The 17,260-nt window shown below is 35.7% G+C and overlaps 2 protein-coding genes across 2 annotated transcripts in view; one reads left to right on the forward strand and one right to left on the reverse strand.

Moving 5' to 3' along the window:
* The window catches only part of LOC135075342 (calmodulin-A-like), an 80,888-nt gene that overhangs the window by 18,752 nt on the left and 44,876 nt on the right, over positions 1–17,260 (forward strand). The gene's annotated exons all lie outside the window — the stretch shown is intronic.
* The window catches only part of LOC135075347 (troponin C-like), a 30,095-nt gene that overhangs the window by 3,549 nt on the left and 9,286 nt on the right, over positions 1–17,260 (reverse strand). The window contains exon 4 of the mRNA XM_063969782.1: positions 5,179–5,295. Within this exon, the coding sequence (XP_063825852.1) occupies positions 5,179–5,295 (117 nt within the window). The remainder of the gene's footprint in view (positions 1–5,178; positions 5,296–17,260) is intronic.

The following is a 17,260-nucleotide window of genomic DNA, read 5'->3' on the forward strand; positions in this document are numbered from 1 at the left end:
TATGTTACGACACAAATTAATATTCTTCTTCCTAAATCGCTTGAACTGTGACAATATCTAACGCTATAGAACAGAATTCAGTGACACATTAAATAACTCTTATTAATCCTCTATTTAATAAATGTATACTTAGGTTGATATTCATTCAGTAATTTTTTAATAATTTTGTAAAGAATGCTTGCAGTGCTCTACAAAACAATTGAACATCAATAAGATACAAAAATAGTGTCGTGATATACAGTTCAAGTGTGGTCTTTGTCAAATCGATTTGTTTGCTCTATCGATATAAATGTACAACGGATACAGCATCATATCGTTATTTTGCCAAGCATTTTATAGCCTTAATCGCGCCCATATCAATAGTCGGGCATCGTTTGGAGAGCGTCCAACGAATCGATGCGAGCAATTATCGCCAAAATTCATTGTTTTTTCGTACTCGTAAATTGAAACAGCATTACAATAACGGTTTACAGTAAGCAGTAGTGTGGCAACATTGATTTAAATACTACGAAGTGATATACAAAGTAATTAAATAACCAGCAATTATCTCAACAACTGAAAATATTTAAACCGTTTGTTACTAAACAAAAACTTTGCAAAAATCTAGATCTTCCAATATGTAATTAGCAAATAAGAATAAGGCTGGGTTGCACCGTCTTACATTAACTTCAACAAACGTCAAAAATCTGTCAAGCGCCGTACAAAAAGCACCACTTATCGTCATAGTTACCGTTAAAGTTGTGGTGCAACTCAGCCTGAGTATGACAAACGTAAATATTATTGTAGTTTTTCAACAAATCGAGACACCAAAGAAATATTGTTAGGTGCCGCGGTCTCATACCACTTAATATTATGCTTTTACAAGATATTTCTTTAGAATAATCTGGTTTTTATCATCAATCATCAATATTATGGAATTGATGAAAGTCTTAGGCAGCATTTTTGAAAACATAATTTAACATTGACCATTTAAAAATACAGATTTTTTTAGTTAAAGCTCTATCAATGTATCCCACAAAAAGAAAATAATTACTTACTTTACAATTCCTACAGTTTAACATTTTAATTACATTTCATGCAAAAGTCATCCCGTTAACAATTTATATCATTTTAAATAGCAATTCAATTCACTCGCTCGTGATTTACGATGCCCATTTATGTTTCAATGTTTAATCAAACTACTTCTGTTTTCATGTGGCTCAATATTTATTGTTATTTAATGAGAGAGAATCAACTGCATTGAAATATTATTTATTTTTAAACAGCTTTATACCAAGTTGCTTGCTAGCTTTGCGTGAAAACAAATGACATGAGTATTTTTTCAGGCAAAATTTATTTGAGTAAAAATTTTCAGTAACGGATGCGCGTTCAATTAAATCTACAGGAATAGTTTATCAGTTAAAAAAAAAAGAAACGTTATGAGTAACGACTGTAGTTATTTTACCTACCAAACAGCTGGCTTAACTATTAATAGGTCATACAAGCATACATACACATTATTTAGCATGTTTTCAACAGGAAAACTTATAACGCAAAAAATCACTAAAACGAACTGGTTAAAAATTTATCGGACATATAAATTAACATGTTGGTTTTAAAACGATTTAGCTAGCATGTTGCTGTACACCCGTGTTGCTGAGTGCTATCAGCACGATCGAAATACAAAGCGTGTTTAGTTACTATAGTTTGGGCCAGTAGACTTGCTTACTAAGTGGGGAAACAGCTTAACAAATATCGCTTATCTTGCGTATAGGTCTAGGTATCTCAGAATCATTTAAGTCAAAGTTAAAATTTCATTATTTTGTTTAAGACTATTTAAATAGTACTTACAAATCGTCAAATATTTTGCTCTTCAAAAGCCTCTACATGTCTCATAATCTTTTTACCCTACCAGCGCTTCGAGACCAACATTTGGAAAGTGCTGAGATGTTAAATTCATTGTCGCACTCAAATATTTTTAATTGGAAGGCGATACTCTTCATAGCTTCACAATTTTTGAGATGAGAGCATGAATAATAAGGAATTATTTTGTATGGAAAAAGTACATCTATCAACACATGAATAAAATTACAATATCATGCTATGGTTCTTACTACGGTAGTCCTTCTGTGACAGGATAGCACACCCTGGTCAAAAAGCTCCTTTTAAACTAATATAGCCAAGGTTAAGTGGATAATTTAGGCTCTACTTTTCGTTAGCTTACTATGGCCTGTCTAAAATTTGCCAAACAAATCCCCCGGGCGTCGGTTTGTTTGTTGACAAACAGCAACTGCTTTCATGTCCGTCGGCCAATTTAGCTGGTATCAGTGAGTACAAGGGCGTTACGTAACTTTGTATACTCGTAGCACATACACTTTAAATTGGCAGTTTAGTTGCTTTCAGTAGTCATTAATTTTGTTTTTTAAGAGACACGTTACGACATCGAATCAGAAATGACGAGATCCGTAAACGAACTAAAATCGCTGTCATAGCCCGATGGATTAGCAAGCTGAAGTGGCAATGGGCAGGGCACATAGTACGCAGTACTGACGGGGCAGCAAGGTTCTGGAGTGGAAGCCGCGTACCGGAAAACGCAGCGTGTGATGTCCATCCACAAGTTGGACCGACGACATCATAAAGGTTGTAGCAGGAAGGCGCTGGACGCAGGCCGCTACCAACCGGGCAACATGGGAAGAATTAGGGGCCTATGTTCAGCAGTGGACATCCTATGGCTGAGATGATGATGATGATGATGATGATGATGATGAAGAGACGTCAACTAGAACCTACTCATTCTAAGGGATTTAGCTAGAACGGTAGTAGAACAGTTTTATTTGTTTTCATGATTAAGAGGGATAATCTCAGGTCATTAAAATGGATCGTTTTATCTTTAATGTGGAGTTCGTAAAGTCAATAATATTGTAAAGGGGTTTTAAGGTGAGATATACATAATTTATTTTGACTTTAAACTCGTAAGTCTCATATTTTGGAAAAACTAAACAACATTCCAGTCACTGGTTCTTAGCGGTGATGCCTTTACATTATTTTATGAAATGAATTTTATTGTTCCTTTACATTTTATAAAAAAATTCTCATATTTTCCATACACGTGTTCCTGGCTACCTGTTTGTGACAGCCGTTTATCTACACCGCTTCCAGCTCTTCACAAAATGCAAATCGGAAAAGTTTTCAGCGCGTGTTTGAAAATAACATATTTTATAGGTACTAGCTTCCACGCTTCGCCCGTGGATTTTGATCCGTCACGTGTTTGAGTCACATTTTTATGACCATTTTTAATAAAACCGTTGATGTTATTCTATAAAATTAGCCTAATTTTCTTCTGTATAACATCAGCATCATATTGAAAGGGCCATCAAAATAAGTTTAGCTTTTACGGAGAAATTAAATAAATTCAATTAATTTTACACCCCTCACCAACTATGGTTTACCAGTTAACCATCTTTCTTACAAGTTATTCACGAGTACTACGATGACAATGCGGATGCGGGCAGCGCAGGACCGGTCCTTATGGAAAGCCTTGGGGGAGGCCTTTGTCCAGCAGTGGACGTGATTTGGCTGAAACGAACGTACTATGATGGCAATAATAATATTTTCCCAGAAAAACAGAGACGTTTCCCCTTGGGCAAAACGAGCCGTACAGCAATCTTTCATGTCATACCCACAAATCATATCGCTTCCTCAAAAGTGCGGAGTCAAAGCTTACTGCGTTCCATTTCACGCAGATTAGGCACTCTGAGCGTTTGATGTGAGCGGAACTGAGAGTCTACTCTTTAGTGAAGCAGCCGTCGGTTCGAATTCAAATTTGGAATGGAACTCGCGGAGATGAACAGGCCTGGTACAAGGTAAAGGCATGTCAAAGCAAGTTAAGAGAGTCCTACACCCTTATTCACAAAATTATTATGAGGTCTCACAGTGCGCGTGGACGCATAAGGTGACACACGAACCAATCATAGAGCTCTATTCAACGCTGTGCGTTCGATATGCTGCTTCACTTAAGCAAACATCGTTTTTGAATACGGGCGCTATGCTTACCATGAGTTTACGTGCTGGCTAGCGAGTGCGTCAAAAAAATCTATGAAGATTTTAGTTTTTGAAAGTAGTCGCTAGGGGTGCTGTACAAATTGTCATAAATTTAATGTCTTTTTTTACGTAGTCGATATCGAGCACACCTAATGTAAACTCATGGTAAGCACACTGATCTCAGTTACAACTTGACAGATTCTCACAAGTTATTTATACATCATAGCGCTTCTCCAAACCGACTGTATGCCATTTCACGCCGATTATGTTCTGCATCGAACCGTTTCATGTGAGCGGAACTGATTCTGAGTGGCTCTCGGACAGTTTATGGGACAGGACATATATTAGGACTTCCAAGGGTCTGGCTAGGGCTTCCTTTTGATGTCTGTCAGTGAAATTGCAAGATAAAGTTAATGGAGGATTAGAAAGAGAAATACACTGACAAATAAAACTACACTGTAGGTACTGGAGAGTCAACCTAATGACGTCTGTTAAAAGGTCATGGAGTGGACTGTATGTTGCTGAGATAGGCCTGCTGGTGGTGATTAATGCAAGAAGCAATTTAAGGAAAAACTCCAAAAGGACCGAAACAGTGTATTTGCTCAAGACAAAAAAATAGACCGGCACAAGAGCCAGTAAAAAAGCAACTTCAAAAATCCAAAAACAATATTTTTAAAAAGTAAAAATCCATAAATATTATCAAAAAAGGATTGCTGGCCAAACTGCCAGCAACAACGTCTTTCCGTCAAAATAAAAATAAAACAATTAAGTACCTAGCTATTAACAGTCTTAACTGTAGGACTGTAGGGATATACTTATCTCTAATACGAATAATTACTTTCCCCCCTAGATGTTTAGAATATGTTGCATCGTACTTACTTGTGACCATTACTCAATATGTTTTTATCTAGCTTACAGACAGCTTACGGAGCTGACATCGTGACATCTTATATTTATGATTGTAGGCACTATTTAACATTAAAAGTATAAAGTGCCCAAGCAACTGCACTCAGGAGGATTTGATGAGTGCTACTGACAACGCCACTCTTGTGGCGGAGTTTTGGGCTGACACTGTGTAGGTTTGTTGTCGACACGAAAAAAAGAAGAAGTATAAAGTAAAGAGTAAACTGTTATTAAGGAATAGTTTCTATCACTGACCTTCTTTATCGTAGAGTCTAAAGGCTTCCTTCAGCTCCTTCTGTAAGGCTTCGTCATCCTCGTCCAGGAAATGGGTGGCCACGCGAAGGAAAGAGTCGAAATTCAGCTTGCCACTGCCTGAAAGTAAACAAAAACATATTATGTAGGTATTTATTACTTTCTTAAAAAAGTTTGAAAGATGTTAGTTTAGTCTGGGCGCAGACCATCGATTTTTCGTCGGCCGATAGTTAATTCAGGCAGTTGATCAGTATGGGCATGATGGAAGTGCGCACATTACACCGATTTGATTTGGCCGATTCTTCATACAATTTAAAATCGGGCACAACTATCGGCCAACTAAAAATCGGTGGTCTGCGCCTAGTCTTAAGGACAATATTTATTTATTTTTTTATTTTATTTTTTAGAACTAATTGCCTGAATCGTGCCCTTTCAATTTTGTATTTCTTTATAATGTCAGTTTTGTTTGGTACAATAGTCTAACTACATTTAATTGACTTCCTCAAACCATTAACCGTATGACTGATCTTTTGGGTGTAAGAGAGTCTTTTTCTGACGTAGGTAACGTTACAAAGTCTACTAAAAAGTAAGCAACATCAACTATATTATTATAACACAGAAATATTTAAATGAGAGAGACAGTAATGACAACTGAAAATTTACTAAAACTAATCTTTTAGTGAGTAAAGTGCTACAGCACTCACAACTAAGCATAAACTGTGCTCTTAACTAACCGCACCAGTTAACTGGGGCTGTTAACTCAACTGCTAACATTAAGAGTTTCTGTAAGCTCACAGCAAATAGAGAACAGCTAGCTCATTTATAAAAGGTTGTTGTTGAAATCGTTGAAGTTAACCAATAAAAAAAAACTCCAATTTAAGTTTCGAACCCACGTTTCAAACTTTGGCCGTTTATCGCATCCACGATGTATTGATATTACTGAAAGTCTGCAATTTCAGCTGATGTTCCATCCTACTTAATGTTCGGTGCTGTACTTAATGCAGATTCTTTTATTTAAATCAGCTAACGAAAGAAAAAGATGGGAGGTTTTTATACGAAACAGGCACACATCATATTCACAACGTAATTTTTGTGAGAATTACAATCTAAACAGAAAGTAAAACTGTTAGCACAGCCTCATGCGACCAGCATAATTAAAAGTTGGCTCATATATTCTGGCTGTGTCGCTTATTAGTGTAACGGACTTATCTCCAGCCATTACGCTTGTCGCTAGAGATAAGAGTCGGATGTGGTGACATTACGAGGCTCACTTAGTGATAGTTACCAGTGTGCTAACCATGAGTTTACGTTAGGTGTGGTCGCTAGCGACTGCGTAAAAAAATTAATTAAGGCTGGTTTTAGAGTCACGCTGACCGCACAACTACTACTACCGTATGTAATTGAAGGGAACGTTCCTGAGTGACGCTGATCGCTCGGCGCCGACGCTTCATACAATTCGGCTGTCAGCGCTGACGGTCAGCATGCGTCAGCGTGACTCTAAAACCAGCCTAAATGTATGACATATTGTGCAGCGCCCCTACCGGCTACTTTCAAGAAATAAAATCTTCATAGAGTTTTTTGACGTACTCGCTAGCGAGTTGACTTAACGTAAACCCATGGTAAGCACACAGCTATAATCACAAGTGGTGTTGCTGACTTCTCTGCGCTAGGGGGACTGAATTGAATGTTTTATAAAGTTGGCGGTAACTAAAACTGTTACGTTTAGATTCAGGAAACTGGATTAACAGTTAATGCCTAATTATGAAGTTAGAATGCTTGTACAAATTGTAGTTAGTTAATTGTAACATAGCAAATCTCAAATATTTCAATAGATTTTAATATTGTACATGTATTGTACGTACATTGGCAAAAATAGCTTGTTATTATTTGTTAATTATAACAGAAATAAAATGACCTAAATATAGGTCAATACTCTCTGACTCTCTGTATATTGAAACTACATTTAAATTATTAATACAAATATTATTTAACGCCAACTTTAGCCGTCCAAAATGAAATTAAACTTGGTGATTCATTAAAATTCAGCAATTACTACACTGAAATCAACTGTATTTCAATTATTATAAATTAATTCCGTTCACAATATTTTATTATGTTTAAAATAGTGTTGTATTTTCATTATTGCCAACAAACCTAAAACGAAGTCTAATAACTTCTAATAAAATGTATTTTTAGACCTTTGTGGTGCTTTGTGTAAACACAAAAAAAAGATAATAATGATCATCATTTCAGCCACAGGACGTCCAGTGCTGAACATAGGCCTCCCCCAATGACTTCCACATCGCACGGTTGGTAGCGGCCTGCATCCAGCGCCTTCCCGCTACCTTTATCAGGTCGTCGGTCCACCTTGGCCGATGGGGCAGCAAGGTTCTGGAATGGAGGCCACGTGCCGGAAAACGCTGCGTGGGACGTCCACCCACAAGATGGACCGACGACCTGATAATAATGATGCCAAATATTAATTTTTTGAAGTAAAAAAATATACCCAAAGTACCAAACACAAAATTCGCACTAAAAAAACGAACGGCCAACTCAAAAAATCCAACTCTAATAAGACAAAAACTTTTAAATAAGAACAAAATACCCCTAAAGTATAGCAATGGCGAAACCCCGAAGTCCTGACGTGTGGAAACAAAAATCTAATCACGGAATCGACCCACGAGTTTTTGCTACAGTTTGAACAATTCAAAAGTTGTGGGACGAACTTTTTGAATCTTCTGGTACTGACAAACTGACATACGGGACGAGCTATTTTGATTTGGAATAAAAATATGGGGCTGCCTTTTGATTGATTTAGGTAATATAGCTTTTTTTTGGTAATAATTTTGGTAATAGGTAAGTATGGATGTTTGGTAATAAGTAAGGTATGGATATCAATAGAGCCATTTTTAGTCGGGTTGAATCATTTTTTTATACCACGGGATATTGCAAAGGATTGGGTTTCGAATTAATTTCGACACTCTCATACTATTGTCTGGTCTATTAGACCTTATTTACCAACGTTTTAATTGAAAAACATATCAACTGTAATTTTTATGATTTTAATATTGTATGAAAAATTATTTTATTCATTTCATAACGAATAAAACATATTGTCATAAAAATTACTTATTGTATACTAAATCTTGGCGTTCTTTAGAACCATTGACATCTAGTGTACTTACTAGAATAAAAACTATAATCTGAAAGTCAGTCCCTAAAAACAGGGTACATATCTACCGACTTTCCTTCGATCGAGTAGGGTTGGTAGCTAGTAACTAGACTTGAGAGAAGTTTGATTTATCGCGATTGACTTCGGTTGTAAAATCGTCCTAAATATGACATCAAAATCTAGTACTCAAACTTAGTTATAGCTTTCCCTAGACTTGATTAGATACGAGAATATAAAACGTTAATGCTCAGCTATAAACAATTTTCACAGCTTTATGCATCCATCCTGTCATTTTAGTTCGGAGTAAAGAAATAAATCAGGTTTTCATATCAGGTTGGCGCTCGTTTAAATTCAAAAGTAATTACTAAACTCCCACTGCACTTGCACTCTACCTACCAATTTTTTACTGAATAACAGGTGGTTTAACCTTAATTACATAATTAATAATTAACTTTTAAAAAAAATATAACCGACTTCAAATGCGTGAACACAAAAAAAAACTAAAAATTAAAAAATTTTGATAATACCTATTCAACAAAAAAATAATCGTTCAAATTGGTTTATGATCGGCGGAGATATTGCGTATAAAAAAGTTCATCCCCAATTTTCCACCCTTGGGGGTGAAATATTTTCTTCAAATTCGCATGAAACCACCCTTTTGATAATACCTATTCAACAAAAAAATTATCGTTCAAATTGGTTTATAATCGGCGGAGATATTGCGTATAAAAACGTTCATCCCCAATTTTCCACCCTTGGGGGTTGTTTTTTTATTATTAAATTTAAATGGGACCACCCTTGAGGTATTACCTATACGCCGAAAAAAGATTTGTTCAAATCGGTTCATAATTGACGGAGTTATCGGGTAACAAACATAGAAAAAAAAAAACATACGGGTCGAATTGAGAACCTCCTCCTTTTTTTGAAGTCGGTTGAAAATCAAACCAAAATGTAGGTTACCACAAGAAAAAGTTAAACTAGGAGCAACTCTCCTTTTAAATAAATGGACTTTCCTCTTAAATAGAAGAACTTTTAACATTAATATTATTTTTATACTAGCGGCCGCCCGCGACTTCGTACGCGTGGATCCCGTTTTACCCCCTTCATCTATCTTACGCGGTTTAGATTTTTTCATACAAATGTTTTTTCCCGCTAACTCCCGTTCCCGTGGGAATTTTGCAATATCCTGTTGCAACTAAGCTTTACGTTTACTAAGGTACCTGCATGCCAAATTTCAAGCGTCTAACTTAAGCGGTTTAGATTTTTCATACAAAAGGATTTTCCCGCTAATTCCCGTTCCCGTGGGAATTCCTAAGTATACTATAACCTGCCCAGGAGTATGAAGAATAATTGTACCAAGTTTCGTTAAAATCCGTCAAGTAGTTTTTGTTTCTATAAGGAACATACAGACAGACAGACAGACAGACAGACAGACAGACGGACAGACAGACAGACAGACAAAAATTTTACTGATTGCATTTTTGGCATCAGTATCGATCACTAATCACCCCCTGATAGTTATTTTGAAAATATATTTCATGTACAGAATTGACCTCTCTACAGATTTATTATAAGTATAGATATAGATTACTATTGTTTTATTACAATTTCACATTTTCACCCATTATGTGAATCACCGTTATTTTAGAACAAACAATTTCAAAACACACCCGTGTCAAATGGTTCACTTGCGAACAAACAAACTGCTTACTGGCCAGTGTTACTAAAATGAATTGCATTGAATATTGTTTGGAATGCGAAATGTTTCTGGCGCCAACACTTAACGCTAGTATAATACATGTATTATGTCTGATACATAGATACATACGAGTATAGGTACATTAGCTTAAACGTATAAGCGATCGTACTCATAATAATTTGCTTTTAATTTTTGTCCCTAGTGAAATTAGAGCTCATTATAGCTGTCAATGTAGATTTATAAAAGAGTTGTGTACAAAAAATAGTTTATCTTTAGATTGCATTTTTGCGGTAGGTAATCATGACATTATTAACCATGTTAAAGACTTCTTAGTTTTAGAATAAAACTAGAGATAGAGTGTAAGTTTAGTAGTGACTGCGACTAATAGAGGGCGTTATCCCGTTTTAAGAACACAGTAATGTGCTACTTTTTACTTCATTGTTTTAGACACATAACCTTTAAAAATTGCATTAGAATTCTATAATTTACTATGATACATTAATTAGCTATTATTTTTTCATTTATTTACCAAATAAAAATAGTACAAAATAAACACTAAAATATTTGATTTTCTTTTCATTCACTTCTAAACTTCTGTAACAGCATTCAAAATTGGGTATAATCTTTTATTCGTTTAGGGTCAGGTAGATAATGACCTAGATTTCCTGCTTCGTAGGGAAATTCTCCCGGGTCGGTGAGGTTATAATGAGTCCGTTTCGACCCTTCTTGGACAATAAAATTAACGGCTGGATCAGCGCGAGGTCAAATACTTATCTTTATCCTCATAAGTGAGCTAGCGACCTAAAAATAAATCCCTATTTTAGTAAAAAAAAATGAAAACCTTCCAACTGTGTGAAAGTTGGGGGATCACCCTTAAAATAAATGAACGCCTTGACACAAGATACAAGAATAGTATTATCGCACATAGAGGCCAGACTATTCTATAAATAAATAAACTAACGTATATTGAACAAATTCTCTATTGAAAATCGATTCCAACATCAGTCGTAGGTAGTAAACTTGGCACCGATAATCCCTTGTCCGTTCTGCGTGCTATTCTTTGCCAGCCTTGGCATATGACAAATAAACCAGAGATTTGATGAGGCAGTTATATCACGGAACTGTGTCAGGGCCGCTGTAAAGCTGCCTCAAACTCTTAGATTGTCCCCTCTTGTATTATAAAGGACGTAGCACACTTATCGACCCGCAAAGGGATCAACACCGTATCAACTCGAGGCGGTCAGTATTCTTTGTATGAAACGCCATACTGCAACACACACTTATCAGCACTGTAACATAAACGCCTTGCCTCGCAGTTGACAGCGTGCGAGAGGCGATGACAGCTCGCGAAAGGCGATACGGTGTTGATCCCTTTCCGAGTTGATAAGTGTGCTCCGTCCTTTAGGGTGATCTGCGTATTTATGAGATAGTCTCGGTTTATTCTTTGCCATTCTTTGGGAAGATAAATCTGCCTATGAAATAGGAAATGGATTGGGATTATAAAAACAACAGACAAGTCAAGTGGTTAGAGTTCCAGAATAAAATTATTAGGTTTTTGATCCCTGAATAGAGGTTGGCTTTTGGTCTGATTATTCACTTTTCATCATGGTATTTTGGTCAAGGTATTAGTTCTATCTACAATCTTACAAATTATACAAATTGATCTAGTTACAATATAATTATGTTAAGTTTAGGACTGAGTTAGGAATTAAGCCATGTATTCATTAGGCAACATTTGTTGATAAACTGTTTATGACTATTGTGAAACAAGTTTACCATAAACACAGGTTTCTGAAACTTGGCCGTCCACACTTGCTCTCCACTCATAGCGGGGAACACGGCAACATGTATCATAAACAATGTTTCATCACCTATGTTTATGGACTGTTTACAGAGATAATGCAACATTATGAAACATTGTTTATGAACAGTTTATAAACAGTGTTTATCAACAAATGTTGTCTAATGAATAGGTACATGGCTTTAACTTATTTTTGCATTATTTCATAGACTGCTAAATACACTGTAACCACATAAAACTGATAATCAGAAAAAAATAGGTATAATAGCTACGTTAAAACAGCAAAGTTTATCTTATTGTAACAATCAAAGAAAACTAAAAAGTAGTTTATTTTACTCGTAAACTCTTTTACTTCTAATTTTTAATCAAAAAAATAAACTATACTGCAATCGCAATAAATTCCCAGTCAAGTTTTTTGTGTTGAATTGGGCTAGAACACAGGTGTTCTATGTTGGTATTATTGCCGCTTTTTTTCGGTTTTGTTCTGGTGAAATACTGCGAGAATTTAAACGGCAAGTTTATGTCCTTTCTGAGTCTAATAAACTTGATAAAGTGGTTCTCCCGATGTATTAATGGCTTTCCTATCGAAGATTGCCGTCTCAATTTTGGCAAAAATAGCTTAGGGATTGCTTCAAATTAGGTACCACTCCAATAGGCTTAGTTTTTGTTACTATTGTCTTTACAAAAACTGTAATAGGAAAACTAATTATTCAGGCAAAATGAGCATCTAAAACAAAGGTGATCCGTCTGCTCGTTTGCCTCCTGTCACATAAAAAAAAGGATTGCATGCATCGTAGGATTGACTTTAACCTATCTGACTATTTTGTACTTGTTTTTCGCATATAAAAAATGATATTATCATATTATCATTGTAAGATTTGATAATTTTTGAACAAATAATGACACAATAAGGTTAAATAGGTACAATATTTCCAAAAGTTTGAATTTTATTATTTACGTTTGTGTAGTTGTGGTCGAATTTCACGAACTTATCAAGCTACAACCACTACCATACTCATAAGTGTTTTAGTCGTGGACCACTACTAAAACACCAGGTGATATATTCAAGAACCGATCCCGTGACCCTCTAACGCTCACCACTGGCCCTCGTTAATGGTACCCAAGTTTAATCTTAACTTGTAGATCATTAAGCACACGGGCCTAGTCCCCCTTAAGTCGTGTAACTCCAGTTACACGCGGCGCCGTTTGTATGCAAATTGTGACAATACCTCAGGGATGTACGATGATGTCGACTCTACACGAAACTTTGAAGTTTTAGAGGTTTAGTATTAGAGTATTAAACTAATTGTTTGGAGCAGTTTGTGGTTTTAAGTATAAAGGACGAGGTATGTTTTTCATTGAGCTTTTTTAAGTCACGTGAATGTCGTATGGTCGATTCGAAACATATGATAGCAGCGAAGAAAACTCAGAATACCTATATAAGATGTTCAGATAAAAACTCTGTTACAGTCACCTACAATAACGGAAAAGTAAAGTAGGTACCTACCTAATGAAAGCAAGATTAGTTTATATGTAAGTTTTGCTCGCAAGTTCAAATCCTTCTACGAGTATTTTCTCTTTTTACGAAAAATATTTCAGGAATGGCACCCCGTATTTATAATAAACTGCCACAGGGTATAAGAAATAAGGAGGACTTATTCTCGTTCAGGGAATGTCTTCATAAGTTGTTGGTAGATAAGGCGTATTATTCGATAAGCGAATTCCTCCTGGACAGTTTCATGTGTTTGTAATGTATGTAGTCCAAATCTAATACTTTTGACATACCCAGTACAATGTAGTTGACATTATATAGGTAATTTTAGTATTTTTAATTTATTATTTTTGACTTGACATTAATGTAATTATTGACCCTGAGTTGTCTGACATTAGTTTTTATAAATGTGAATTATATTTTGTTAATGAATGTAAATGACAATTACAGTAATAATTTTGCATGCCTAAAGGTGGAAGATGGAGATACCTACTTGAAAAATTGTAACACCTACTGATGTAAACCCATTTTCGCAAAATAAATGATTTGATTTGATTTGATTTGATTTGATTTGATTTGATTTTGTGATCATACCTCTATCAAGATTGATTTATTTACATTTAGATGGCTATCAATTTGTTACGTGTCCTTAAATACAAAATAATTACATATTTTTGTATTTTTTTTTGTTTATTATAAAAGATTAAAAACAGTTAAATGATGTCACCTTATTTACTATCATCTTCTAACACCTTTAACAATGGTTTCATGACACATTTGTTCAGAATAATATGACTGAATAATTGATAGGTACCTACCATTGTTAAAATATAGTATTCACTTACATGGTGCAGAACTGTGGGTAATATTCCACAAACAAAGTCGTAGATGTCAGGACAGACTGCATTGTGGAAGTTGGACACTGAGGCCGCCATTTGTCGGGGCTGAGGCAGCTTTTGAAGTCGGGTGGGTTGGAATATGCAGCGGAAAATGCTTTTTGTTTATTTCCCATTATACAAGATTTTAAACTTTCGCGTTCAAGCCGAATACACAAGCCGTGACTACATAATGTAACTCATTAATAAACGTCGCGTTAAGACCCGTGTCTTACTATTTCCTATTATTTGACAATAAAAATAGCGCCGTAAACCAAATATTAATAGTTTCATAGTTTTAAACAGATATTAGCCTAAGGCCCTAAGCTATTAGAAAAAATAATAATTAAGGGCAATTAAAGCAAAGTTTAAGGCTAAAAAGAAACTGCTGATCCACGAGTGAAACCTTGCAGTATATTATTTTGTGGTTAAAAAGAGGTTTCCCATACCCCTATAAAACCATGTTAATAACATTTTTGGTTTTGTCTCTAAAATCAAAGTTTCACAGTAAATGACCAAAATAAGCTAAAATGGTTTCTAAACTGTGTTTGCTGTTGGTAAATATAATTTTTGGCATGTTAACATAATTAACACACAATTTATTTGTTTGGTTTGTGTCTTGTTTCGCCGCTAACACTGAGGACCCGCCCGAACTCAAAGCCAGAACATCTGCGAGCGTCTCTAATTACTTTCTTAATTGCTGTTGGTGTCAGTTGAGATGGCACTCTTGTCATATCGCTTTAATTGTCTTTTTATTTTGTCATCAGCGGTCCAGTGGAGAGATTGCTTAGCAATCAAGATGTAATAACAAGCTTATACTGAAAACATGTAATAAATGATAGCTGTAGTGATTACCGTTGTAAACTTATTACTTATGGAAAATCTCCTGGATTTGAAGATAGGTAACTTTAAGCAAAGTTTTCCTTTTCAGGGCCTGTTTTACATTCCAAGCTTACCTGTCACAGAAATATATTCGGCTACCAATGACAGTGTGGTTTTTTTGGCAAAACAAAAAAGAAATGTCAAATAATTTGATCTTTTGTTGGCCATCTAGCACTTTTCAACTAAAATAGAGAATCACGGGTCATTTTTATATGACACATGTAAAAAATGTCGCGTTGAGACCCGTCTTTCTTTATTTTAGTTGAAAAGGAACGCGAAAGTTTGAAATCTTAAACTAGCACTTTTATAGAGCAATTGAAAACATGCCCCTATTAGGGCTTGTTCTTATTTTACGCATTACTGGATCCCGTAAAACGGAATAGCCGTGGGAACGAGCCCTTACTCTTCGACCGTGATTACTGATTAAATTATCCCTCTAACCCATTTCCCGCCGCACGACCCCAAATATAACACATTCCTCTCGTATAAGTACTTTGTATAATTTGGAGTAAGATTTACGACAATCTAATGCACTCCCTAATTAATGTACTAAAGACACTTCGCAGACACGTCCCGTTTCCGTCACAGTACAGTAACTAAAGCAGTAACACAAGTTCGTGCAAACGTGGACTTAAAATCATGTTTGGCATCGAAAGTTTGCCATTTTGATAACATGACATAAGCATATCTAAATATAATGACTACTTTACTATATGACTGAGATTACGATGGCTTATTTTTTATAACTGCTATGCTTATCGGTCATTAACTTATGATAATAATTACATAGTACATATTCCATTTCGCTTCTATCGGTTGTTGATGATGACCCTTGAATGGAGTTGATTTATAGTTACAGCTTTAGATAATAGAGCGTGATTTTGTTACGAAATGTGTCGCTTTTCAACAACGTTGAATTTCAAAGCGAAAATGATCCAATGCACTTGCTTTCCATTAAAAAAATTGTAACATGCGAGCGAGCGAGCGAGCAATTAGCGATTGAAAAATCCGCCAGATGGCAATACGTAGACGCGAGGTCCAAATGCTGCATGATTGGTTATTTTTGACATGACATTGACAGATATGTCAAAATCCACCAATCACGCAGCAGTCAGACCCCACATCCACGTCCCGCCATCTAGCGGATCTTTCATTCGCGAAAACCCTCATTGCAACATCACGTAATTATACAATTTTGTGTATTTTTTCATTAACTAGTGTAGGTTTATGGGCCTTAATAATAAACAGCGGGATGTCAATCAACGCTTCGAATTGAAACAGAAATACCCTAAAGTAGGTCAACTTGACATACTGCTTTATCGATACTGTTCGTTCGAACTAAATACGTCTACCTTACGGCGTCAATTCCGCGCATATTGAAATTCACGCTAATTTGAGACAAGCCAAAGCATTCCTCAATTAACGTCAGGATGACGGGCTGACGGCGCGACGCCGAGTACACGTCAAAGTTGTCACTTGTAGTATCTGATATTGCGTCAAGTTTTAAAGGAGATAAATTGGTTACGATGTTCTGTTGTGTACTAGGTAGTCAATTTTGCTTGATTAAGGATGGTGCGAAAAGAAAATTTTGTGCTTAAGTTAGATCTAAACTTTTAAAAGATTTCTTAAAGATTGATTGTAAGGGAATTTTTCTGTGCACAAAGAAGGTTATTTTCACAAAGATAAAATTACATTAAATATCTTCGAGTATCTCATATATTTATGTAAGTTATTTGTTAGTAACATAAGTGAGTTTAGCAGAGATTATATTATACGAGCAATATTTTCCATAAATTATTTGACAATAACAATCATGCCTGAAGTCAAAAGTCTCCATTGAAGTATACGTAGTACATTATAACTCAATGAAAATCTCTGTCTTTTTTCAGGACAGATATTAGCAGACAGCTAATTCCACTCCCTAGCTCCATTATCAAAGAGTTAGCAATCTAGACAAAGTAACACACCCTGTATACTGAAATTTAAGCGTCGCGACACGCTCGTAAAGTACCCGCAAAGAGGACGCCGTACTGATTAAGAGCAGTTTATTTTTGTAATTTTGTTCGTGGCCAGTTTTATGACCGGACACTGTAACTGTGGGGATTCGGTTGATGCTCTTTGAAGATGGTGACGACATATTTACTGCGGCGCGGTAAGTGTTGTT

Source organism: Ostrinia nubilalis, chromosome 10 (assembly GCF_963855985.1).
Source record: "Ostrinia nubilalis chromosome 10, ilOstNubi1.1, whole genome shotgun sequence".
In the NCBI taxonomy this organism is placed as follows: Eukaryota; Metazoa; Arthropoda; class Insecta; order Lepidoptera; family Crambidae; genus Ostrinia; species Ostrinia nubilalis.